The 26,835-nt window shown below is 49.0% G+C and overlaps 4 protein-coding genes across 4 annotated transcripts; all 4 read left to right on the forward strand.

Annotated features, from left to right (window-relative positions):
* Window positions 1–1,829: 1,829 nt before the first annotated feature.
* On the forward strand, window positions 1,830–3,482 carry HOXD12 (homeobox D12). Its single transcript, XM_037398625.1, has 2 exons — window positions 1,830–2,466; window positions 2,733–3,482. The coding sequence occupies exons 1-2, from the start codon at window positions 1,905–1,907 to the stop codon at window positions 2,969–2,971; spliced, it is 801 nt and encodes a 266-aa protein (XP_037254522.1). The 5' UTR covers window positions 1,830–1,904; the 3' UTR covers window positions 2,972–3,482.
* A 5,673-nt stretch (window positions 3,483–9,155) lies between these two features.
* On the forward strand, window positions 9,156–10,712 carry HOXD11 (homeobox D11). Its single transcript, XM_037398373.1, has 2 exons — window positions 9,156–9,840; window positions 10,416–10,712. The coding sequence occupies exons 1-2, from the start codon at window positions 9,234–9,236 to the stop codon at window positions 10,649–10,651; spliced, it is 843 nt and encodes a 280-aa protein (XP_037254270.1). The 5' UTR covers window positions 9,156–9,233; the 3' UTR covers window positions 10,652–10,712.
* A 7,515-nt stretch (window positions 10,713–18,227) lies between these two features.
* Window positions 18,228–20,825, forward strand: HOXD10 (homeobox D10). The gene is made up of 2 exons (XM_037398459.1): window positions 18,228–18,969; window positions 20,359–20,825. The coding sequence occupies exons 1-2, from the start codon at window positions 18,228–18,230 to the stop codon at window positions 20,634–20,636; spliced, it is 1,020 nt and encodes a 339-aa protein (XP_037254356.1). The 3' UTR covers window positions 20,637–20,825.
* A 3,626-nt stretch (window positions 20,826–24,451) lies between these two features.
* Window positions 24,452–26,007, forward strand: HOXD9 (homeobox D9). The gene is made up of 2 exons (XM_037398367.1): window positions 24,452–25,301; window positions 25,747–26,007. The coding sequence occupies exons 1-2, from the start codon at window positions 24,647–24,649 to the stop codon at window positions 25,986–25,988; spliced, it is 897 nt and encodes a 298-aa protein (XP_037254264.1). The 5' UTR covers window positions 24,452–24,646; the 3' UTR covers window positions 25,989–26,007.
* Window positions 26,008–26,835: the final 828 nt, after the last annotated feature.

Genomic DNA, 26,835 nt, shown 5'->3' on the forward strand with positions numbered 1-26,835 from the left:
AGGGAGATTCAATTGGTAGACATAACTCAAACAATAAAAATTAAAGGCAGTGGTCAGTAATATCCTCCAGCGGTGCTTGTGTGGTCCTGTGTGGTCTAGGAGAGAGCAATCACTTAAAGATTTCTTCCAGGGCAATGAAATTACTGCAGAATTTGCCTCAATTTCCCGTTAAACAGAAAGATGAATTTGATTAGGGGAATGTCAAGAGGGACAGCGTCTCTGATCTCGGAGTAGAAATAAAATCAAGATTAAAACTATGATTAACAGGACAATAATGGGGAAAATTAACCCTACCTGTTAACTAGGTTCGAGTTTTTAACGGAGATAATGAAAGTGGCGAAGTCCGGGCATTAAAGCTTTGCTTGAAGCTGGGCTCGCTCAGCCCAGGGGAGATTCTCTTAGAAAAGATGCCGAGGACAGAGGCGCCGGGTCGGGGTGACGGATGGGCCTCCGAGGTCCCCTGCGGGGCGCGGAACCGGAGCGGCCTGGGAGCGGGGTGCCCGCGGCGTTCGGCTGCGCTCTGGTGGGGTGCGCGTCCCCGTCAGCCGCTCGGCCCGCTGCGGGTGGCTCCGGGCGCAGCGCACAGCTTGCCTCCGTGGGCAGTGCACTGTCTCCCGACCCACATGGTCTGGGACAGGACACTAGCAACCTCCTGTGTGGATGCTCACAGATATGATTTTATTCGCGCTTACCCCGGTGCTAAGGGGAAAATGGGAGAGAGAATGGAGTAACTGGGCTCTTGGTTATCTCTCAGAAAAATACGTATAACCCTCCAAAATAACACTGTAATAACACTGTAAGGAATCATTTGCTTGACAGGGGAGAAAAATTCCTCCAGCGCAACTTGGGAGATAGCAGCGGGGTACTCAGCCGAGGCTGACCCTCCTCTGCCCACCGCCGCACTCACATCCTCTCTGCTGCAGAGCAGACGCCGGCATTTTCTTTCTTGCAGTCTTTCGATTCTATCTATTTTTGATATTTATTTTTTTATCTCGGCGGGTCGCTCAAATAATTCAGTGTTGCTGCTGTTGTTATTCTCGGTTTGATACTGTTTTTTTGATTGTATTTTAAAGACAAAATAATCCCCGAATTTTAGAAGCATCGTTTAAAACTTGTCGTTTCGGAGTGAAGATGAAAGGTGAAAGGAGTAAAAAGGGAAGACGTACGGACCTAAGAGAATACTAGTTGTTAGCGTACCAGAATGACGATCCTGGTAATATCCGATCAATTAAGGTTTTAATTGCAAGCATATGAAGATGCATGTGATGTTGCTCTCAATTAAAACAAACGCGTATATAAACCAGACAAAATCCGCGTTCTGCACACGCACGCACAAGGTGTACTCGTCTGTACGTGTGCCCCAGACAGTCACATCTCCTTCCCCTCAGTGGGAAGCAGCCACCGTGGGTTATTCCCCGCCCGCGGTGCACACTCTCATCGTGGGTGCTGTTCTCGCCCCGGCAGCTGCCCGGCGCAGGGCGGCCGGCCTGGAGGGGGCTGCCAGCCGGGGGGCACGGCCGGGCCGGGGGCTGCGCCCGGCGCTGCCCTGTCCCCTCGGCAACTCTGCAAATGTTTGTTTTCCCCTCATCTTTCCGCTAGTGCTGCAGCTTTGCCAGCCAGCCCCGGCCACTTTTATAGAAGCGGAGACCATGTTTTCCCCTCCCCCTTGCGAGCTCAGTGTTTTAATATTTCAAGTGTTATCATAAGACTTTTAAAAAGGGGGGGGGGAGAGAAGAGAAAAAAAAAAAGGGGGGGGGGAACAACTCAGTGGCTGGAGGCGGTGCTGAAATTACCGGCTTTGAAGAACCTGTCTGCAAAGTTTCGTCCAATCGTTTCAGGCTTTCCGCTTATTCCCTGTTGTAACTAAATACTGCTGTAAGAACAGCTGAAGTCCTTTGTTGGAAATGTGTGATCGCAGTCTCTACAGATCTGGCTACGTTGGTTCTCTCTTGAATTTGCAATCTCCAGATTCCTTTTATTTTCCTAATTTGCGGGCTAATGGCAGTCAATTGGCGGCTCTGCCCACCATTTCCTACCCCCGGAGCTCGATCCCGTGGACTTGCTCAAGTTCGTGCGCAGCCCAGCCGCAGAGCCACGCGTTCAGCGGCGCAGCGCAGCCTTACCTCCCCGGCTCCGTTCCAATCAACATCAGCTCCAACGGCAACAAAGAGTGCCTGGAAGACAACAATAAATATTACGCCCACGATGCGAGCTCCAAACAAGAGGAGAGATGCAGGCAGAGGCAATCTTTTGCAAATGACCCAACTGTTACTCACGCAGCCAACTTAAAGCCCGTAAAGTATGACCACTCGAGCCTGCAGAGAAGTTTGCATGGCTCGGCTGCTCTTTTTGAAGTGAATTCCTGCACTTCCAGCTTAAAGGAGGACATCAAGAATTCCGTCAACTTGAACCTGACAGTTCAGCCCGCAGCAGTCCAGTCATGCCTCAGACCTTCAGTGCAGGATGGTATGCCTTAAATATCTCGCTTTAGTTAGAGGCGACCTAGCGATACTTGTTTTCTAAGAGATGCCTGTAATTGCTTTGTAACCCCCCTGTAACCCATTCGGAGCGATAATCGCTTAATCCGACTCGGAGGTAGATAGAAATTGTACTGTCAGATGTGCTTTGCCCGATTTGCCGACCTAGTCTAGCCCTGTTGTCTTGCGGGTTTCTTGCATATTCTCTTTAATACCCAGACCTGATCCACTAAATTATCGACGTGTTTGTTGTAGGTTTGCCTTGGTGCCCCACCCAGGGGAGATCAAGAAAGAAACGGAAACCTTACACAAAACAACAAATTGCTGAATTGGAAAACGAGTTTCTCCTCAATGAGTTTATTAACCGACAGAAGAGGAAAGAACTATCAAACAGACTGAATTTAAGCGATCAGCAAGTTAAAATTTGGTTTCAGAACCGGCGGATGAAAAAGAAAAGAGTAGTAATGCGAGAGCAGGCACTTTCTATGTACTAGAGCAGAGTCCGCCCGTTCCTGCATGAACTTGTGCCCGGAGTGTTCACCCCTAGAGTAGAGCGTATTCGCGAGTGAAACGCGGGGACTGTGTGTTTTTTAACATTTAAACCAAGTTCTCGAAACGCGTAGGATCCCTGCGTAAATTGGCAGACGCTGAGTTCTTAACCGAAGTGAAGAAGACAAGCCGGACCAGCATGGAAACCTGTATTATCAGCTTTTTACCTTTCTTTCTCCATTTATATAGATTTTCTCCTACTTCTTCCCCTCTCTTTCCCCGGAGAATGAGTGGTGCTAAACTAAAATCGATTTCTTTTATCTGTATGTAAACACCATTTTTCAGCAAAATAAAGGAATAATGCCTAGTAAAGACATCAGCTCTGTGAGTCCCGGCTGCTCCCTTCATCTGCTGCCCTGCACGCCAGGGCGAGCCTGTGGCGCCGGCTTGTTTTGTGGTTTGGAGTAACCTGCTCGAGCAGCGATGGGGGAAAGTGGTTAACAAATAAACCTTTTTCTGTCTTTTTTTTTTCCCTCCCCCTTCCCACCCCCCGCTCGGAGCTGCAGATCCGGCCGCAGCCCGGCGGAGAGGGCACGTGACACCCGCGCAAGGCCCGCGCGTAACCTGCGCGGCGGCAGCTGCCGCCCCGACGGCGGGGGCGCGGGCCCCGTGTGCCCGCCCGAGGGGCCGCCGCCCCCGCCCGCCGCCCGGGTTGCTCCCCGCGCACGGAGGAGAGGATCCCCTCTCGGGAAGGGGCGCCCCGCCGGGCCCCTGCCCGCGCCATGCGCCAGCCGGGCCCCGGGGGAGCGCGGGGTCCCGCGGTGGCAGAGGGGACCGCGGAGCCGGGCGCCGGGGCTGCCCCAGGTGGCCGGGCCGGGCCCTGCCCTCCCAGCGCCGCTGACTTTGGCCTTGTCCAGGCGCTGCCCCAAACAAACAGGCAAAGGGGAGCGGGCGGTGCCGAGGCCGCGGTGGGCTGGGGCCGGGGCAGGGGCCCGGACTGGGGCAGGGCTGGGGGCAGCCGGGGCCCCCCTCTCACCCCGAGGTGCTGCGGGCGCAGGAGAGGGGAGAGCCCGGAGGTTTTGGTGGGTTTGATGATTTTGTGAGACCGTCCCCATGGCCGTTTCCGCAGAGGTTTTTACGAGGAAAGAGGGGAACGCTTTGGGGTTTTTTTTTCACCAGACATAAACCTCAGAGGCTAACCCAACCAGAGGGACTGGGAGCGTTGCCCAAGCCGTTTGATTATTGGTTTAGGACGAGAATGAAATCGATTTTCCCCGCATGTTGCTGACAAGGGTTTCTCTGCCGGGAGCCGCCGGCCTCTGCAGCACCCGAGCAGTCAGGCTGGCCGGAGCGGCAGAGCCAGGGGAAATGGTAGAAGATACAGCCTTGGTCTGATACTTCAGGAAATAAATAAATAAACAAACAAACAAACAAATAAATACAAACTCACTGAATTTTAGGTCCGGATTAAAACGCGTTTTGGCTGCGATTTCCACCTAAATCTGTTTCTAATGGCGAGGAGTTTCCACACCCAAAACCTTGGGTTGCCTCTCCCAACAGCGACAGTAACTGCGCTGGCGGAGCCTGCGTTATTCGCTGGTATATAAAGTAAGCTCAGTTATGGTTGTTCGGGGTGTATGCCACAAGGCTGAACAACCACAAGGAATGGCACAAAGCAGCTACCTATTTACACGGGGCTATTGCCTTCCTGAGGGCAATAAACTCATTATTTCATGAAGAGACATATTTGAACTTTGCTCCTACCCACTCATGCAAGTCCTGCTCGCAAGGGCACAGTGGTCCAGATGACTTTGGAGGTAAATGCCGGATTTCTAGGCGGCTAGAAGTGCAGCCATCTTCCCGAAAGCTTTCCAGAGACCCCCAAAGGTAACGCTCGGGTGGTGTTTCGGGAGGGAGAAGGAAAACCAGCCCAACTTGGAGGCGCATTTCTCGCCGTCCAGAATGGCCACTCTTGCCGCATTGCCCAAGGCAGACAAAAACCTACCTCGCTCATGGCGGGGTGACCGCCAGTGGAAAAGCAGGGGCGAAGCAGCACCGGGTGAGGGCTCCCCGAGGGAAGGGAATGCACACCTAGCCACCTACAGCCAGAGGCATCACCCCTGGGTCCCTCCAAATCTTCGAGGCGTTCAGCCCCTGTGCTGTGCGCTGGCGCATTGCGGACAATAAAAGTCTCTTCATTCAGTAGCATTTCCCTAATTAAAAAAACTAGAAGCAATCCCAATGATGCAAGCCAGGAGAAAAGCAAAACCCAGATAAAGCCCCTTTTCTTATTCTCTCCTGGAATACTATTCAGCCGGCTACAGTCCATGAGAAATGGACCCTTTATGCCGTCCTTCCCTGTCCTAACCCGCCCCAGTAACACCAGTCCCTTTATTACTTGGGTGATGTGGAATCCGAACAGGAACCTCGAGTGAAGAGATGTGAAAGGCAATGTGTTATTTATTAAACGTATCTGATCCATGACGATGGCTCATTGTAAAGCTTCTAGTCTAAATCGCCCACGGAAGGAGAAAAAACAGAGGAGGTAGGACCAAAACTGCGGTGTGATGCGAAAGTATGTATTGCGTACCTCTGTGCGTGCCTGTATGTATACAGATGCACTTATTTCGGCAGCGACCGTTGTGTATAACCGTGTGTGCGCACACACACAGACGTACGTATTTGCGGGCTCCTACTGTGCATAGACACACAGGCGGTAGAAAATGGTGCACGATTTCACGCGTGCCCATGCTCCAGGTTTCAGCCGCTCCTCTGGGGCAGCGGGCGACGATAGTCGTTCTGGGCGTGTGGGGTGGCACACACACGTGTGGCAGAGCTGCAGACACGGGGCGCGCCCCGCCCGTGCGGCTGTGCCTGCGCGCACCCGCCTGAGCCGCCCCGTGGGCACATGTGTGCACACGCGTGTGCGACACGCCGAGTGGGCGTGCAGGAGATGCACCCGTGTGAAGCTGATGTACCCCACGCCCTCCGACTGGATTATTTCGGGTGTCCTTCCAGCTGTATTTTGCCCCCTGCCCCGGCTTCGTGTGTGCATTCGGTGCGGGGGGGAGCAACGGGCACCCGCCTGCTGCTCCCACGCTCGCGTCCCCCCGCAGCATGCAGGCGACCGTCCATCCCTTTATTTACTCCAACATAAACATCTTTGCATTCCTACCGCAGCCTAAACCTGGTAAAGCCCTTTCGAGGGGGGTGGTGGTTCTCCATTCCTCCTCGTTTGATAAGGCTGCGAACGCAACTCGGCTTGTTGGGAATGGCTCTGGATGCCTTTGTGCTTCCTAAAAGAGCATAAATAATTAAAGTTTGGCAGGGAGGAAAAGCTTTCTTGCAGAACTGTAGTGGCAATAAATGAAATGACTCAGAATCTCTTCTCCAGTCGGTTTTTACGAGAGCTGCCAGACAGTGTCTGTTCACGTTCTCCAGATACTAGGGGCGCCATAACAAAGTTAAGGTCAAGTTAGTGTCTTATCTTGGGTGGCACAAAAATACCGCATCTTCTCCAGCCGGACTGGGTATATTTTAAAACCCGACTGTTATGCAAGTCGCCTTAATTTCCACGGAGGGCTTTTGGAAATGTCACTTGGACCTGAATACTCCGTAATTCCAGGCAACGGTTGCAGATGTTTCAAGACGTCTAACGGTAAAGTATTCGCCTGACTGTACATTATGTGCATTTGTTTCGATGCTATCTAATCTCCGTAAGGGGGGGAGAAGAAAAAAAAAAAAAAAAAAGACATGGAGAGGGGATATGGAATGTTCAGAGCTGGGCTGGGAACAGACCCCAGGGTGAAAATGTTCTGGCAGGCGGGGACCCCCAGCTCTGCCTTATTCCGACGGGGTCTCTGCTGCGATACTGGTCTCACATTCCCCAAATTAGATCGCTTTTTAAAGGACTGTTTCCTAAAAGGGCTGTTTTCGTATTAACAAATCGTCGCCATGTCTTTGAACTTGAATTAGTTGAAACTGGTTGGCTCCTGCGCCAAAATTTAATTGATGCTAGGCTTGCTGCATCGAAAGGAAGGTGAAGGATTCTGGCTAAGGCGTAATTAGTTGTTTGAACGATAAAGAAAATGAAGCTCCATAGGTTCCCAGAGCCATCTCTCCGGATGAGATAGGCGATCAGAAAGCTGGGGGCACAATCCAAACGGATTCCTGCCCTGCTCTGCTGCAAGCTCAGGGTGGTAAGTGACACAGGAGCCATTTTAACTGCGCAGGCATAATTTTTAGGTGGTGGTTCATGTGTTGCAGCAGAATCGAGAGGGCTCGAAAGTTACCGATAAAGGAATGGTGGTTTTGTGCTTTGATATCTAGTGATACCTTGTGAGAGTCTGTCTGCTCTAGGGAGCGATGTGTGGCGTTCGGGGTGATTTGCGAGCGAGGCACCAGGGCAAAAATGACCATACTGTACAAAGAAAAGAAAAAAAGGGAAGAAGGGGGAGGGAGGGAGGCATGAATTTCATCTTATCTGCCTGTCTTTGGTCTTTTGCTTTTTAGAGAGGGCAAGCTGGGCTGCGGTGTGGAAGCCCCTTGGGCAGCCCTCGCCTGCTCTGGGGGCCGGGGGAAGCAGGAGGGGCCGTGCCGGTGGCAGCGGCGGCGGCGGGGCGGGGGGCAGGGTGCGGGGCGCAGCCCGGGCTGCGGGGCTCCCGCCCCCGAACCTCTCCGTGGCGCGGGGCCGGGGGCGCGCAGGAGGCGCCTGTCGCAGAGGGGCCGAGCCCTCCACGGGCACCGCCGCCTCGCAGAGCCGGGAAGCCCCCGGGCCTTCCCCCCCTTTGCCCGCGGCGCTCTGGGGCCGGTTCCCTACCTGCCGGGCTCTCTGCTTGCTGTGGGACTTGGAGGCTGCCTTTCTGGAGGGGGTCTGGGGCCTGCCGCCGGCCGGGGCGCCCGGGGATTGCCCAGTGGCAGGGCGCGACCCTGCTCGGCGCGGAGAGCTCGCCCAGGCTTCGGGTTTATTTGGAGAGCGGCATGTGGCGGGGCTACTCTGGCTATGCTGTACAGTGGCGGAAAAAAGGCATTCCCATAGAGAGCTGGCACACGATTCTGGAATGAGGAATTGCTCGAGCATAGGGCTATTGCTGGCGCGTATTATTTATTCTCTTCTCTTTTCAGCCTTTGTGACCCGGTTTGTGCTTTTCTATGTAAAATCATATTTCAAGGGGAAAAAGAAAATTGGCAAAAATGAGCCCTCGAAGGCAGGGCGGCCGTGGGGCTGGCGGCTGCTGTGCGTGTCGCCCGCTCCCAACCCTGCTTTTCCCTTCCAAGGAAAATGAACATTTTGGTGGGAGTTGGAGGCAGGGGAACAGAGGTCACTTTGTGTGCTGCTCTGCTTCCCGAGGAAACCGTGCTTGGTGGACTTCTCTTCCTGCCCTAGCCCTTTGCTTTCCAGAAAAGCCCGAAAGTGTCTCCCTTTCGTAAAGCCGGCTACTGGGAGATGTTCTGTGTGTGCATTTCCCAGTTCACTTTGTCTCTGGCGCCCTGACACAAGCGCGCAGTGTTTGGGCTTGGAAGCGAGGGAAAATGAGGTGATCGGGACTCAGGCTTTGAATTTCGTGACCGGTTTTGATGCCAACTGTGGATTGCTGGAGCCGGGCGGGCAGATCCACCCGTGCGCTCGGGCGTGTGAATGGGACTTGGCTTTCCTGAGTGAACCATCACCCGCTCATCATCTGCGTGAGCGGCGGCCAGCGAGCATCGCTCCCTCTAACGAGGAGCGATCACGCTTCCGAGCCGAGGGTGCTCGGCCGGGAGCCCACGCCCCGGGGGCTACCTTCCCCGACGTGGCTGTGTCCCCCCCTCGGTGCCCGCGGAGGGCCGGCGGCCGGGCGGGCTGGACGGCGATGCGGGCGGGGGGCTGCGCGCCGCGGGGCTCCGCGCTGGGCTCCGGCGGTGGGCAGGCGCCTGCCCGGCCCCAGGTGATTAGCCGCACCACCTACGTGTATCTCATCGCCTGGTGAAAGGATGAGGGGGAAAAACGGCTATATTTGTACAAAGGCTGCACTCGTCTCTCCGTGCTGGGAGGGCTCTTTGGAGAGATCTTAGGAGCCTTTCCGAGGGGCTGATATAGATATAAGGACATTTCTACATCGCGTCACGTGACATAATTACCACTAGAATCAATCAAGATGAATTGCACGTCAGCACACGGTGGGGATTTTTTCTTAGTTGATCCTGTCCAAACCCTCTTGTGCAATAGATGGATCTTGTTCAATGCATTGAAGCCTCCTGGTTGCTTGCAATCGCAAAAAGGAAGACATGACTGAGTTTGACGATTGCAGTCACGGCACATCCAATATGTATCTGCCAGGGTGCGCTTATTACGTCTCACCCTCAGATTTCTCGACGAAACCCTCTTTTTTGTCGCAGTCGTCGTCCTGTCAAATGACTTTTCCTTATTCTTCTAATTTACCTCATGTCCAACCTGTGCGCGAAGTAGCATTCAGGGAATACGGATTAGAGCGCAGCAAATGGCAGTATAGGGGCAGTTACGCTCCTTATTACTCAGCTGAAGAGGTGATGCACAGAGACTTTCTGCAGCCTGCGAACAGGAGGACGGAAATGTTATTCAAAACGGACCCTGTCTGCGGCCACCACGGACCGTCTCCCGCCGCCTCCAACTTCTACAGCTCGGTGGGGAGGAACGGCATCCTGCCGCAAGGCTTCGACCAGTTTTACGAGACAGCCCCCGGACCCCCGTACCAGCAGCACTCCGAGGGCGAGGGGGACGCGGACAAGGGCGACTTGAAAGCCCAGAACAGCACTTGCAGTAAAACACCTTCCAGCCAAGAGAAGAAAGTGACACCAGCAAACAGCGCCGATTCCCCTTCTGGTGAGGCTGTTGCAGAGAAGAGCAACAGTTCAGGTAGGTATCAGTAGTAAATTGGGGGCAAGAGTACAAGGCCAACACTTTGTCAAGCCGCATTTTATGTGCAATTTTATAAGCATCCAAAGGATTTTATATATCCTATAAGATTTCCTTTACCGTTGTAAAGCGTGTTTACGATAGGAAACCAATTTAGGTGGGCTTAAGGTATTCTTGGAAGAGGATATTAATTGTTATTAAATTGTTCATTTGGCGGGGGGGAGACGGGGAGATTTCACAGGTAGTGCTCAGAGCTGCCGTCGGTTTGGAGCTTAAGATCTTCGTTTGTTTGTGGCGGGGGGGTGGGTTAGAGGAGTTTGAGAAACTTGGATTTTTTCCAGCCCATTTAAATATCTCTCTGTATTGCTCGAAGTGCTCTCTTTTAAGGAGAAGTTGGGAAATATTCGCTTTTTCACTAAGTCACCCGGAGAGTAAAAGCCCCGGGATTTTTTTTTTTTTAACTGCTGGAGGGCTGCTTTCCAGGCAAGGGGATATTGTCAAAGCCTCTGATCTCTTCCTAGCTGAGCATGTTCGTAGCAGCAGTATAAATCAGTTTCTTCTCTCTTGAATTTCAGCAATTCCCCAACGATCAAGGAAAAAGAGGTGTCCCTATACCAAATATCAGATTAGAGAACTGGAACGGGAGTTTTTCTTCAATGTGTACATAAACAAAGAGAAAAGACTGCAGTTGTCCAGAATGCTTAATCTCACTGACCGGCAAGTTAAGATATGGTTCCAGAATCGAAGGATGAAAGAAAAGAAACTGAACAGAGATCGACTCCAATATTTCACTGGGAATCCCTTGTTTTGAAAACAAAACAAAACAAAAAACCAAAAAGAAAGGAAAATATCTAAAAAAAGAAAAAAAGAAAGGGAGAAGAAAATAAAAGGAAGAAAGAAGAAAAACAAATAATATCTCGGTCTCTCTGACCTGCCATCTGAACGCAAAAGTAAATTGGTTTACATGACACATCCACCCTGCGGAACTCAAAGTTTCATTTTCATTTGCAACTCCACACACTGAATGGCCACTGGAGATTTCGGGGCTTGGCGGAGCAGATTCCTGATAAGGGGAAACTAGGGTAAATCCAACTGTCCACTCTCAAGTGTTTCTCGCCAAAGGTGCTTTTTTTCCTCTCCCACAGTACCAGCAATGGACCTGCAGTGTGTCTGGTAGTTTTTGCTTACAATTCATTGAGTTCGGGGGGGCTCTGTTGTTGCTTTTGAGTTAGGATAACACTTTCCTCCCTTTAAGTGAATGCGGTTTATTTAAGAGATGGTAAATGTACGTTCGCTATATATAAAATATATATATATATGTTTCTATTGTCATCCAAAAGCATGGGCCACTGTCTTTTTCATGTGAATAAATGGTTTCTAGTAAAGTTAAGGTTATAACTTCCGTGCACTGTATGGATTTCCATCTCCGAAGGATCCTAGCGTTTCCCGGGCTAGAGCCAAGTTCAGTTAAATAATAACGGGAGGAAGCCTAGTCGGGTTATTTAAAATGCATTTTAAAGAATAGTTTAGATGCCTAACTCTCCCTCTGTAGGTAAGCGTAACCTTCCCTGCTCGCTGTGAGGCAGAGCCAACATGGCTGTCTGCAGACCATCAGTTCTGATGGTGCTACAATTACTATAAACAACGAAAAGGGCTTTTTTTAAAACCGGTCAGGCTCCCGAGCAGCCCAGGACCCCCAACGCCAATGACTATTTACGTGTTAGTGAGGAGCAAGGCAGAAAGACCGAGGGCTCAGAGCGAGGCAGACAAGAGGGAGCTATAAACAATTGGCACTGGGGGGGAGGGGGGGCGGGAAAAAAAAAGGGGGGGGAACTTTGGAGGCAGAGGGGTGGATCTCTTAAATATCGTCCCTCGGTGGGGCGAGCGGAGCGCGGCGCCTGGCCGGGAGCGCAGCCGCGGCCGCGGCGGGCCCTGCGCGGGGACCGGCATCCGCCGGAGGTCCGCTCCGCTCCGCGCCGCTTTATCTTGCGTGACCTGGCTGGGCTGTTTACAAAACCTTGAACTGTCTAGACAACACCATAAAACCCGAGGTTCTAAACAGCTTAATTGGGTTATATTATACACCTTCTGGTGGGTGAAAAAGAGATTTCCGCAGTGTGCAATAAAGGCGAGGAGTGAGAGAAGAATTTGCCTTTTTTGAATAGGACGAAGCGGCTCTAGCTACACTCGCACGCAGGGAAGGCAAAAGTGCCTAAATAAGTCAGGAAAAGCCCGAGAATCCAAAAAATGGAGAAATAGAAGCGGAGGGAAGCATGACTAAAAAAAATTTTTTTAAACCCTTTAGTAAGAAAAACATAAGTGTATGCCTTTGAACTTCCAAAATGTCAAGGTCATCACCTTTAACCTTTCTGAATAATTAGGCGCCTTAAGGTTCCTCTGTTATTTTCAACCACCACCCACTCTCTCGCTCGCTCGCTCTGTCTCACTCCCTCCCTCCCTCTCTCTCTCACACACACGCACAACCACACACACACTTATTACCGCATAGCTGGCCATATTAACAAATGCATCATAACGCAATGAAAATCCCAGCTGGGTCGAGGTGAGCTTTCCGCGGCGTGCGGGGAGCGTGCCCCGCTCCGGTCCCCGCCAGCCGGAGCACGGCGGGCTCCCTGCTGCCCTCACCTTTCTCTACCGCGCCCCGGGAATTCGCCCCAAATCTCCGTATTTTCTTAGCTCTTAAAAAAAAATGTTTTTTCGCTAGGAGGGAAAAGAAAAAAAAAGCGTGGGCTGTAGGAAATGCTTCGTAATTGAGGGAGAAAGATGATATTTCTATGCAGATTTCTGCGGATGTGCGTTTCCCCACAAAGCCCATTAATTAGAAACGCACGAAGTCGCGGTGAATTTCTCACAGCATTTCGGCTGACCTTATAGCAAAATTCTTGCGTTTCTCCCGAGCCTTAATCCGCAGGGCGAGAACGAGTCGTTTGATTTTCTGTTCCCTGCAGTGCTTTAACAGTCTATCTCAGTGGATTAATACGCCTTTAAAATGCTAAGACACCGCAAAAAAGGGCCGCGGAAACCGAAACACCCTAGCATTAATCTTGCATAAATGCTCAATGATAGCAGTGTTAAGTTTCTATTTAAAAAGAAAGGAAGAAACCCATGACTGAGAGCAAACTGAGCTGAGGAGAAGGACCTGGGAGAGGAGGACATTTCCCGGTGCTTGGCAGCCCGCGGCCACAGGAGGGCGCGCCCATGTGCGGTAATGCCCGCAGCCGTCCTCCCGGCCACGTCTACTTTCTCTCCTAATAATAATTCCACTGCTAATAAAATATCTAATATATAAGTAACGATAAGATTTCAGGGCCTTCCAAATGAGAAAATAAAGCATCAAAAAGATTTATTAAACAAATAACCCATAACCGTGACGTGCTGGAGAAATATGCCACTTTAAAAGATTTTTTTTTTTGGTCGTAATCTTTTATAATGCATCCGAGCTTTTAAAAAAATCCCATAATTTTAAGAAAGAAAAAGACCCAACCCAGTGTTATTCAGAATTCGTTCCCTAGAACGAAAATGTATTTACTCCTTTAAGGACAGCCTTAACGCGGATGGAACAAAAGTAATATAAAACCCAGGCGTTTCCACAGTTTATCTTCGATTCTTCTTCGAGGCTTTTCTTAAATAAACCTCTAGGTACAGAAAGCATAATTTTAAAAACATATTTTATTTAAAGACGAGATTAACGTTAGATCCTGAGAGTGCTTATTTTTTTAAAGGGAGACAGAGAAACTAAAGCGAAAAGAACATCTTTTTATTATCCGAACATCACCTTGCCAAGGCATTGCTGAATGTAATCCCTTTCCTTAAAAGTACTATGGAGATCTATTAAAATGAAACTAGAGATTAGAAAATTAAGGTGAAGCTTATGGATTTCCTGGACGCTCTCCAATGACCGAGCATGTTCCTTTTTTCTGGTTTTCTGTTTTATTTTTTTTCTCTAGTGCGCACTTTTGGTCAGATTTTGAAGAAAGAAAGGGCTTCGCTGCTTTCTGCTTATTCGCAGAATTCATCGAAATCTGTTTCACGTTGGCTCAGCCATATTCCGCATTTTTTAAAGCCCCATCTCTCGTGCAAGCATTTGTTGGCACTTTGTCTGCTGGGCTGTTGGGTTGGTTTGGGTTTTTTTTTTAGAAGTTCATTGTTAACACTTTCCTAGAAATAGCCTTTCCGTCGGTAATAAAATGGCATTGTACAATCCGAAATCCTTGAGATCCCTGACGCCAAAGGTAGCCTTTGCAGGCGCAGCCGGGTCCCGAAGGAAAATCCCCTGGTCTCTCGGTGGAGATACCCGTTTCGAGAGGGAAACGTTTAGCGAAGTTTTTGTGTGTGTTTGTTTTTCTTGGCATGCGAGTGCTCCTTGTGAGAGCCCACACCAACCCCAAACCCATCAGGCATCATACGAGGTGCTGTAACCCCTCGCAATTACAGTGAGGCCGATCTCAGCGAACGCGAACGAGGGATGGGAGCCAGGGTGTGTTGTTAATTAAAAAAAAAATATACCGGAATATGGAAACGTCGCTTTCGTCTTTTTCGGATCATCATGTAAATGTGATGATTCTGTGCGAGTCTATACCCTCTTCTGTTCTTCGGGGTTTTTTATCCCTTTCTCTGTTTCATTCCTTTAGACAGAAAAGGCTGTGAGCTATTTCCAAATGTCCTGGGGCTTGTCCTTTAAGGAGAACGAAAAGGGCATTTGCTTATTTTCTGATTAAAATGCTTCAGGAATCTGCCGAAGGACAAATGTGCAGTCCAAATACCGAGGCTGAGGGCTGCATCGGCGACCAGACTACACGCTAAAATCTCATCATACCAGATATACACTTCTGTGTGCACAGAAATATAGAAATACAATAGAGGAAGAGCTGAGGCTTCGGGCGAAGCTGGGAGTACAGTCAGTGCTACAGTGCGATCCCCACGCTCAGAAATAACACCTTTGAAGGAATGGCCAGCATGCTCTTTTGTTTATTCTATAAGCTTTCATATTTACGAAAAGGCATAATATCATCAGTATGCCGTCCCGTCCCCCAGCCCCCAGCCCCCCGGGCCCTTGGTCAAAAAAATCCGGGGAATCTGAACCTCAGCCCAGACGCCGACTCTTTCTATGAAAATATGGTACATAGAAATCTGGGCAACGTGACAGTTGTATTATTAAAAGAAGAAAGGAGACAATATCGTGGCCAATTTTTTTCCCCCTTAAATAAAAACTATTCTTCAATCTCCCTGCAATATAACAGCGTGGCATAAAATATACAATCCGCGCGTTTAAAGACACCCTAAATCGAGTAAATGAAAGGAATTTTACTAAAAGCTTCCTGGGTTCCAGCCTGTTTTAAAAATAAGATATTTCTCGCAATACCTTTGTTACTGAAGGCATCTGCAAAATATCTAGCCTCTTTCGTACCTCCCTCCCATCCCCCTCCCATAATGAGACACAAACACAGCAAACTGCAACTATGAGAATCCTCAGCACAGCCGAGACAAAAAAATAATCGTATCACCAGTAATAAGGTTTAGGAAGATAAGGCGGTGAAAATTAAGCCCTGCTGCTACGTCTGGTAACCTCCAGTTTTTAGCCCATCAAACCTGACATTTGCTAGAGGAGAAAACTGTAATGTCCACCTATGCTTTATTACAAACACTAATTTACATCTGCATGGACCCATTGGTTGGTTTTTTTTTTCCTCCCCCCCTTCCTCATTCGGAAAAATATGGGGCTCTGGGAGCAAAACCTTTATATTAATGTAGATTGTATATCTCATTTATTGCACAATATTGATTTATTTATTAATGTTAATTACTTGATTCCATTTTAATATGATTTAAAACAAGAGTGACATTAAATGCCCAGAGCCTAAGTCCCCAGTTCCCCAGTGGCTCTCGCATGTTTATTCAACTTCTATTTACATCAAACTTAAACTTTCCTACTGTTCATTTTCAATAAAAAATTGCTGCCCGTTTTTAAAAACCCTCATGATTTATCGTGAGCGAAGGGTCTTACGGAGCCGTTTGCCAGTCCCGAGTACGGTATTTAAACAACCATCATCTGAGTTTCCGTGTAGTGACATGCAAGAAATTCATATTTTCAATTTAAAAAATCAAAGACCCCTCATGTCTAATCAGGAGCCAAGAAGGCAGCTCCTCCAGCACCAGCGAGGCTGGAGGGGAAAGCAGCTCAGCATTTGCTTATTGTTTTAACTTTACTGTTGGGCGAAACCCGCTGCAAACCTCTGGGCTGATACTTCAGCTGCGATATTTCTGGGACCCCCTTTTCTTAAAGTGTAAATAAAGATTATGAAAGAGCCATTTGATGGGCATAAAATTCCTGATTAGATTTAACAGTCAAGTCTTAAACTGCGTCAAGGAAAATAGTATTTTGTTTCTTTAAACTCTGTGGGTTGTCCGGGCTGTTGTTGAAGAAGAGGAAATTGCTAGAAAGCGAGGGGGGGAACGCCGCGCTCGGAGAGAGCGTCGTGGGCTCCGCCGCAGCTTCTCTCCCGGCGCAGGCGAATCTTAGCAATGGCTCTGATCATGATCTTAAACAGCATCTCGCCGGAGCGCCCGTCTCCCTGCTCAACCCTCGGTGGCGGTGAAGCGTGCCCGGAGAGGGCAGGGGGCTGCGCCGGGCGCAGGGGATGCTGCGAAAAGATCTTGAAGGCAGCGAATATTACGAAGGTAATATTTAAACTCTCCGGCAACCCCGAAGCTGGAGGCTGCAGCTATAAAAGACACTGGCTCTTAACCTGACAATGATGTTGTATTTGAACAGCTGCGATAAGGTTTTAAAAGGTCTGTCTCATTGCCACAGCGAAATTTTAAACAGGGTTATTGTTTCCAGCAATGTAAAGTGTACGGTAAAGTGCAAAACGTCCAAACGCCAGGAAACAGGGGAAAATTCAAATCCATCCTGGTGGAAAACGCATGTTTGCAGCTGGGTGAAAGGCGCATTTAAATTTTTAAAAATCTTTTCACGTGCTGCCTGCTCTTAGGGATCTGAAAGGGTGTTTTGATGGTGGAAAGGCCCAAAATGAACAGGCGGATGAATCCGAAACAAAAATTATCAACAAGTTCACTTTGTCTGGATGAGAGTCCTTGACAGCATTAGTCCCAGATAAGAAATACTCCAGTTTGAAAACGGGGGGGGAGGGGGGGGGGGAGGGGGGGGAAGGAAAAAGTAATAAACAGTTTGTACCATCACTATTTAAAATGTAATAGCTGCGGGTGTAAATATGGGTACGAAGTGGGGGGAAAACAGTAAAACACCTTTAAAATGTTGGGACAGAAAACTCTGATTTGCCAGGTAGACAGTTACTGTTGCCTTCGGTATTTTTTTTTTCTTTTTATAATACAGATGCATTTTTCATTCTTAAAAAAAAAAAAAAAAGGAAAGAAAAGGAAAGGAAAGGAAAAGTTGCTCGAAGAGTTGCAGATATGAGTTGCTGTATGTTTTTTAATGAGCAATACTACAGAAGGAGAAATTATCTTCATGGTGCTTTCAGTTTCCAGGGCAAGTGAAACCCCCACTTTTTTTCCCAGGCGGTCGGGAGAGAGCATTGTAAAATAATTTTAGGAATGTAGCTTCCCTATAAAACTCGAGTTATGACAAAAGTCTAGCTTTTAATATTTGACGATTTGTGTTAAAACAAAAATTGACCTTCTCGGTTAGCAGCGAGGAAAAAAATCAATAGTATAATTTTCAATAATTCATAACGCGAACGCCATTATGCTAAATCTTAACTATTAATCTTATCCTTTACAAAGTCTCGATTGATTTGTTAATAAAATATCTTCCCGTGCGCGGCAACAGAGGGTATAACTCTTGAAAAAGCTTCAGAAGCAAGAAAATTACCAAGTAGCCCGAGAATGTAGATGAGGGTTTTATTGATCGCCCCTGATTCTCCTTAATACGCATTAATAAATCCCGCAACCTTTTGTCCCCGCACTTGTCAGGAGCGGGACTTTCACAGGAGCCATCGCGGGCGGGCACGTTCTTCCGCCCGCCGTGCCACGCGGGGGGTTCCGCGCCCGCGGAGGCTCCGCGGCGCGGCGGGGGGGGCGCGGGGCGGCGCGGCGGGGCCCGGGCCCGGGCCGGCTGCCGCAGCGCGGGCGGCGGGCGCGGCGGGGCGGTGCGGTGCGGTGCCGGCGCGGCGGCCTAGGGGTCGCTGTTGACCGCGGCGGGGCGCGGCGGGGCGGCGCGGCGGGGCGCGTCAGCGGCGGGGCGGCGGGGCGCGGGGCGGCGGGCGCTGCCATTGGCCCGGCTGTCATGTGGTCGCGCGGAGGCATCCGCAATTACACGGGAATGTTTTCCTAGAGATGTCAGCCTACAAAGGACACAATCTCTCTTCCTCAAATTCCGCCCCAAAATGTCCTTTCCCAACAGCTCTCCTGCCGCTAATACTTTTTTAGTAGATTCTCTCATCAGTGCGTGCAGGAGTGACAGTTTCTACTCCAACAGCGCCAGCATGTATATGCCACCTAGCACAGACATTGGGACGTATGGGATGCAAACCTGTGGACTCCTTCCGTCTCTGGCTAAAAGAGAAGTTAATCACCAAAATATGGGTATGAATGTACATCCTTATATACCTCAAGTAGACACTTGGACAGACCCGAACAGATCTTGTCGAATAGAGCAACCTGTTACACAGCAGGTCCCCACTTGTTCCTTCACTACAAATATTAAAGAAGAAAGCAATTGCTGCATGTATTCCGATAAGAGATCCAAACTCATTTCTGCAGACGTCCCTTCCTACCAGAGGCTGGTGTCTGAATCATGCCCCATTGAGAACCCCGAGGTTCCCGTCCCAGGATATTTTAGACTGAGCCAGACCTACGCCACTGGGAAAACCCAAGAGTACAATAATAGCCCTGAAACGAGTTCAACTGTAATGTTACAGTTAAACCCTCGCGGCAGCTCCAAACCGCAGATATCTGCTCAACTTCAGCTGGAAAAGAAAATGAATGAAAACCCGAACAACCAAGACAGCACCGCTAAAGTCTCTCAAGTGGAAAGTCCCGAGCCCAAGTCCACGTTGCAAGACGAGCGGAGCTGCCTGCCCGAAGGCTCCGTGTCCAGCCCAGAAGTCCAGGAGAAGGAGAGTAAAGGTCTGTATTACCGAGTTTAAGCCGTGCCGTGGTGTAACTCCAACACGCCAGCACCATAAAGCACGCTCGAATATACTAACGAGCATCACAGCCATCACATTTAATGCTAAGGAGTATCGGGCTGCAGGTGCTGTGTCTCTGAAGATTTTGGCAGGCAAAAATGCTACACAAAAGGGTCCAAAGATTTTCTGTAGAGATCTGCCTCTGTCGTGCATGCAGACCGCCTCTGTGATGCGGGGAATATAGCCGTGTGCTCCTTAATGCGCTGCAGCAGCCAAAAGCAGCCCCATACCTCTAAAAAAGCAGGTCTGGAGGTTGTAAAATACGACCAGCTCAACTTTTCTCTCGTAATATTTCGCTGATTTTTTTTTTTTTCACTGAGCCTTACTGTGGTTTGAATTCATTTAAAGTTAATTACAAATCCTATTAAAATAGGTGAGGAATAGGTGCTACCAGGCTGGGTAAAGTTGGAAACAAATGCACAATGAAAGCAGCAGCCCGCTATCTGCCTGGTCCAAAGGTGGAATATTTCAGTGTGGTGCTTTAGATAACCTTGGATTGGTCTCCAAAAGTGCAACAGTATTTTGAAATGCGTTTGAAAGCTAAAGGTGGTGGTAATCTGATTTTATTTTCCCTTTAAAAGTGCACAAGAGCCTTCCTTTCGAACGGCGTGTGTCGAAGAATCCCAAAACGGGAAATTTTCTTCTATCAAAATGTACTTTGCAACCTCTAGGTCGATTTTTACCCTACGTGTGCATGGAGATTCTTTTTATGTGAATTATATTTAACAGCCCAGGTCTAGGATGATGAGGAGCAGATTTCTTTCTGGTGGGGAAAAAAAAATCTAAAAGGAAAATGGAAAAAAAAAAACCGAGGCAGAGGGTGTTAATTTCGTGTATGTCTTTTCGGTTGGGAAAACGTCTATGTCTGCTTCTAGGTGTGCTTGTGTAATTCAGCTGTTGGCTGGGGGGATGCTGCTTCAAAATACAGTGCGCGAGGGTATTTTGTAATTTGGATATTTTCGTAGCAAGTGTCGTGGGAGCCCGAGGCGGCCATGGTGAGGCTAGACCCGTTAAAATGTGGCCATGAGGCTGGTGGCAGGTTAAATATTGTTGAAATGCTAAACGACAGCTGAAAACTTGAGATTCCCTTTTGGAAGGGGCACGAGTGCGGGGCGGCTGCAAGGCAGGGTGCCGTGTGGTGGGGACGGGCGAGCTCAGCCTGGCAGCAGGTCCCCTCTCTGTGCCCACACCTCACCCGAGCTGTGTTTAATGCCCACATCCACCATATCTGCCAGACACTGCAGAGGAGGGGTCATGGCCAAGGGTACACTCTAACAGCCTGAGGTATTTTTGATTTTTTTTTCTTTTTCTTCTTTGATTTTGATAGAGGAAATCAAGTCTGATACTCCAACAAGCAATTGGCTAACTGCAAAGAGTGGCAGAAAGAAGAGGTGTCCTTATACTAAACACCAAACACTGGAATTAGAGAAAGAGTTCTTATTCAATATGTATCTCACTCGAGAGCGCCGTCTAGAGATCAGTAAGAGCGTAAACCTCACTGACAGGCAGGTCAAGATTTGGTTTCAAAACCGCAGAATGAAGCTCAAGAAGATGAGCAGGGAGAACCGAATCCGGGAACTGACCGCTAATCTGACCTTCTCTTAAACCCTAACCCCGGGGGGGGCACCAGTGAGAAATGGGCACAGCACCACCACTTGCTAAAGGCAGGAGAGACTCTGGCAAAACCCGGCATTTTCCAGTTTTGTTTTGGTTTTTTTTCTGATAGAATGTGACTCTTCGTCCTTCTTTTAGCGCTGCAAGTGAATATGTATTACTATGATGAGTATATATAAAACCTAGCACGTGTAATTTATTTTTGTTCTCATCGTAATGCAGGGTAACTATTATTGAATATTATCATTTGGTCTTAACTTATTGGAACTGTCGAACATCCAAGCAATGTGACTTTTTCATGTTTTTACTAACAAAATGGTATTTATGTGGGGCTGTTACACGGGCCATAACGTTTTGAGTACATTCAATACTTTAAGAAAAATGGGGGGGGGGACGGGACGGACTTTGGGGGCGGGGGGAAAGAGAAGCACATTATAATGTAACTATCCTCGCAAATGAACTTAGAGATTGTCCTTCGTAAAATGGAATATTTCCTTCTTCTCCATTGTAGACATTTCCTTGTGGTGCATATGTGGAATAGTAGTCGTTCAGCAGCAATATGTCCTTCTTGTGCATGTTCTGTTCGCATGTATAATGCAATAAACTCTGTAAACTACTGCGGTTCCTTTGGTTTTCTACAAATATTTATAGTAGGGATGCAGGTTGGTCTCCTGATCTTTCTCTATCAGCAGCTCTTTGGACTGATGTACCTCCTTTGCCATTTTCTGGTCTTTGTGTGTGTCTGCCTGGTTTGCTTTCCTTCTTTTCCCCTCTTTTTCTTTTTTTTTTTTTTCCCCCTTCCCTTTCCTTTTTTTTAGGGGTGGGGTGGAGACTGCGGCGGGAAATGATGTAAACCTAATTCATCTATAATTGTGCCTGTAAACAAATGATTAATTGATAAAATGTTGTGTGATGTTCGCAGTCTGACAAACTGAATGAAAAAAAAAAAGAGAGAGAGAAAGGAAAAAAAAAAAAAAAACGTAGTAAAATATTATGACCTAAACTGGACATCCTCAACCAATCAACTCGTAAATGGTAAGTGATAAAAAATCTTTCTACTACAAGCTGTCAGCAATATGTGTGTAATTTTGTTTGACGTTCATACGTTGATTCAAAAAATATCAGTCACTGCATGCTTACAATGTGTAGACTTTGATTTCGTGCCTTTACTCGCTTAAAAAACAAAACATCATTCCAAATGCAAAGCCGGGTATAAGTTAATGTTAAGTAGTTCGGTTCTTGGTCAGCTCAAGAGCTTTCAGAAGATGGTGGATGGGAAAATGTTGCCTCAAACAGCTGGCAAGGTTGGCTTTTTTGAGCAGAAACGCTCCCAAGCGTGCTTACAAAAGTACACCAGCCTCCTCAGACCTACTTTTGTCACCCTGCACCGTTTCTGTTTGCTCAGAAATCGTTTTATTTCGCGCAATTCCATTTTAGTAGCACACATCCAGATAATGACGTTCACGACTCTTAACCCTTTCTGTACATAGCTGAAAAATGTTGTTAGCAGGGCTCTGTACTGGAGGTTGGGGAAGGGCGTGTGTTTGTGAGAGTGGGTGAGTGCCTGTGTGAGCAGAAATACTAAGCAGAACAGCAAATGGCTTGCAAATGAACATGACTCCAAATTGAAGTGCAAATACTTGGGCATACTTTCACCTTCAAACAGTACTGGAAAAATAGCGTGGCTACTGTTTGCGCTGGGAAACCAGCTTCATCACAATCAACGCCCATTCGTCCCCTAAGCATTTTCTAAATCAAGAAATTAAACGCAAGATAGTGCCAGTGTTGTCTGACTTGGTGACACTGATACTGCTCATATGCAGCTGGTGGCGTTGTATTTTGCTCTCTTGTCGCTGATATTTAATTTAAGCCAATACTTTCTCATGTGCACGTTTACTCGTAGGACAGAGGTGTATTTTCCTCAAACCAAAGCATCATCGTTTTGAAGCTGCAGGAGCCGCAAGCACGTAGGTATTTTGTGCTCGCTCTCCTTTCGAAAACAAACAACAAAACTGTGCTCGGAAAAAACCCCACCTCTTTAAATATCGCAATCATTTGAACCGTCTTTTATTTTCCTTTAAAGACACTCGCTACATCACCAAAGAAGTTTCAGCAGTGGGAAGTAATTAGCTGGCTCTATACCAAGTGTTTAACTTATATAAAAAAGGAGGCTCACTCTCATCTGCCTGCTTTATCAATTTATATCTGTGTGAAGCGAGGGGCAATTTTTCGCCATACCACAAACCCTACTTCTAAAGAAAAATATAACAGAAGTATGAAAACGCGAAGGAAAATGTTAGTGTGAGATGACAAAAAGAATGTTTGGGGAAAAAAAAAAAGACAAAGAAAAAAAGGGAGAATTAAAAAGGAAGAAAACAACCTAAGAGAGTAATAAATCATTAAATAAACAGGAATTTCAGTCCCTTCCTCATAACGGCCCGCGAGTAGGAAGTGTTTTCTCAGTGCTGCAGTTCGTGCCCTCGGCGGGCTGTGCTGCGGGTCTCCACTAACTGTGTGCGTCTCCTCCAGATCCTGACACAGCCACCGTCCCTCGCTCGGGAGAGCAGGCGTGGGCAGAAGACCATGGGTAATCTAGTTTTCAATGCTAACCGGGCACCGTTTCGCTCGGGGAAGGGTAACTGGGCCGGGAGGGAGGGCAGGGAAGGGAAGGGAGGGAAAGGAAAGGAAAGCGGGCAAAAATCTCACGTAGGCATTGAACGTGGCCAGCGCGGCCCGGCCCGGCTCCCCTTAGCTAGGGGCGGAGGAGGCAGCTCTGCCGGGGAGCGGGGGCAGCGGCAGCCCCGCGCCCCTCCGGGGGCCGGAGCCCGCCTGCCTGCCCGCCTGCCCGCCCGCCTGCCTGCCCTTCTGCCTGTGCGGCCCCCGCCCCGCGGCCGCGCGGCCTCCTCTGGGCAGCGTTTGCCCGCGTCCCCTCCCGGGCCGCGCTGGGCACCAAGAGGGGGGCTGTGCTGGAGCTGTGTAGCCCCCAAGTTTCGCAGATACAGGAGCATGTGTTCAGCCACACGCCAGTTGTGCTCGGAGACACAGGCTTTGCTGTTTCCATCCGTCCATTTTATTAGGGACACATTAATCTATAATCAAATACACCTCATAAAATTTTTATTGAAAGGCATAAAATCATTACAGAGGTCTTCCACCTGTTTTAAAACAACACAATGGGCATCTCTTTTAAAAAGTGTATCCTTTCCATGGAAACTTTCTGTCTGGGGGTGGGGGGAGCGGATAATAATACCCGCACATGCTCTGAAATATGGAAGTACCGCAATGTGCTTTTACTGTAACATTTTCCTGTTTTATGAGAAGTCGTTACAGTCCCAGCTTGCGATGGTTTGTTTTTACAGGCAAGAATCCCCCTTTCCCAGCGGGTTTCCTCAGCAGCTTGGAGTGTGATTAGCAAGCCAAGGCTGTTGGATTTATTTAAACACCCTGCCTCTCATTGATTAAGAAATGAATGGCAGAAATCACTCAAAGGAGGTGAAGAAATAGTCCGCGCCCGCCGCGGCCGTGGGCTGCCAGCGCGGCCACGCCCGCCGCGTCCCGGGCAGGCATGGCAGGCAGGGCAGGCAGGCGGGCAGGCGGGCAGGGAGAGCGGGCAGCGAAGGCGGGCAGGGCAGGCGCGCAGGCAGGGCAGGCAGGCGGGCAGGGCAGGGCGGGCGGGCAAGCGGGCAGGCAGGGCAGGCGGGCAAGCGGGCAGGCAGGGCAGGCAGGGCAGGCAGGCGGGCTGGCGGCCCCTGCGCGGTCCGGGCGCGCAGCCGGCGCGGCGCGCTGTGCGGGGCCGTTGTTGATGATGATTTTTTTTTTTTAATCACAGCAGCCCCAGTTTAGCGGATTGATTTACTCGCAGTATTGGTAAATATGATCACGTGGGCTCCGCAACCAATGGTTGAGGGTTGCAGTCTGCAAAATACTACGATTGTTCTCCGGGAGGGTATCATATACAGTTAACAGTGTAACCTTTTATATGACTAAGAGGGGAGCCTAAAATGTCGTCTAGTGGCACCATAAGTAACTATTATGTCGATTCTCTCATAGGCCATGAAAGCGAAGAAGTTTATGGGAGTAGATTCGTCCAGGGAGGTCACAGTGCGACCTCCAGGCCATCAGGTGTTGCAGAGAGTTCAGATTTTTCCTCTTGTAGCTTTGCACCAAAATCCACCGTGTTCTCCACCTCCTGGTCCGCGGTTCACCCTCAGCCGTCTGCGGCAATGACCGGGATCTACCACCCCTACATGCACCAGCCCCACTTAGGGGCAGCCGACGCCGGCCGCTACGTGCGCTCCTGGATTGAGCCCTTCCCGGGCTTCCCGGGCGGCGGCGGCGGCGGCGGCGGCGGCGGCAGCGGCGGCTCCGCGTCCAGCTCCGGCTCCTCCAACGGACGCCACTACGGGATAAAGCCGGAGACGGGAGCAGCCGCCTCCTCGTCTTCCTCCTCCTCCTCCTCCTCCTCCAAAAGGACTGAGTGCTCCTCGTCCCGGGAGTCCCAGGGGATCGGTGTGCCCGAGTACACGTGCAGCTCCTTCCTCCAGGAGCCCCGGGAGAAGGCGGCTGCCGGCAGCTCCAAGGACCCCGCCGCCTGCAGCCACAACCCCAGCCCGAGCAGCGATCTGAAGGAGGAGAAACAGCAGCAACTTGACCCAAGTAAGTTAAAAAAAAAAGGGGGGGGGGGGGGAAGAGAGGGAGAGAGGCAGAGAGAGAGGGGGAGAAAGAAAGGAAGGAAGGAAGGAAGGAAGGAAGAAAGAAAGAAAGAAAGAAAGAAGGAAAGAAAGAAAAGAAAGAAAGAAATTGCCCCTTTGATTTATTGCCGAAATCTGTAAGGCTCGAATGTGCAAAACTGATAGTTTTACTAACCTATAAAAACGTCTAGACGCCTACCCCAGCGCAAGCAGCAACAAGCACCCATAAAAGACTCCACATAACCACCTACCATCAAGACATCATTTGTACAGTAAACAGACTGGGGCATTAAGGCTTTTATGATAATTCCTCCAAAGTTGTGAAAACAGTCCATCCTTCGTTAAATTAATTTAACGACCTTTCTCTCCCCCCACCGCCTCCCGTTCCCTCTATACCTCCCTTCTTCCAGATAACCCTGCAGCAAACTGGATCCACGCTCGTTCAACGAGGAAAAAGCGTTGTCCCTACACAAAGTATCAAACTCTGGAACTGGAAAAGGAATTTCTGTTTAACATGTACCTCACCCGAGACCGCCGTTATGAAGTAGCTAGGATTTTAAATCTCACAGAGAGACAGGTCAAAATCTGGTTTCAGAACAGAAGAATGAAAATGAAAAAGATGAACAAGGAGAAAGGCAATAAAGGAGACTAACGCTGGGGTACAAAAGCAGTTGGGGAATATTGCTTTAGTTTTGAGTTTGGGGCTTTTGGGTTTTGTTTTGGGTTTGGGGTTTTGGTCTTTGGGGTTTGGGTTGTTTGATTTTTTTTTTTTTTTTTTTTTGTTGGTTTGGTTTTATTCTCCTCCTGCACCCTCAGCTCCCCCCCCCCCCACGTTTCTCCTCCTCTCGCGCCCCCCCCCACCCCGGGAACTTTAAATCAATCTGGCTTTTTTTTTTTTTTTTTTTTTTTTTTTTTTAGATAGAAGTGAAACGTGGTCTATGTCAGGTATTTTGGGAAATTTTGTCTTGCTCGCCAACGTGTTTTGCAGAGTCGCTTCATCTCCCTCTCCTTCTTCCCAGACCGTTTGGTTGATGATATTGTGAGTGCACGTTAGCTTTGGGAACTCCATCCGATGTTAAATGTTTGACATGTTTCTTAAAAGTGATGTAGTCTAGATAGTTACTTTGACAAAATAAAGGTAAGGAAATTAATTATAATTACGGTAATAAAATATATATTAAATCACAGGCGCTTAAATCAATGGGGGTGCTGTGTTGTCCACGATTTACTAAGAGAAAACCTTTCCCAAAACCTCTGCTTTCTAGGTCTGCATTTCGCTCCTTTGCAATAGATGCCACAGTAAGGCCACGGGCTGTTCCCCCCCTTTAGAGCACTGTTAGGAGGTTGTCTCATCCCTGAAGCCGTTCGCAATAGGCCTAACGTCTGCCGGTCTCCCGGCTAGCTGGCGTCCCTGCCCCCGGTGACTGTTGTATTAATTAACCACCCCGTGTCTCGAACTACAGACCTGTTGTAATTGTTGTCAGTTATTACACAATAAA

Source organism: Falco rusticolus, chromosome 8 (assembly GCF_015220075.1).
Source record: "Falco rusticolus isolate bFalRus1 chromosome 8, bFalRus1.pri, whole genome shotgun sequence".
Taxonomy (NCBI): Eukaryota; Metazoa; Chordata; class Aves; order Falconiformes; family Falconidae; genus Falco; species Falco rusticolus.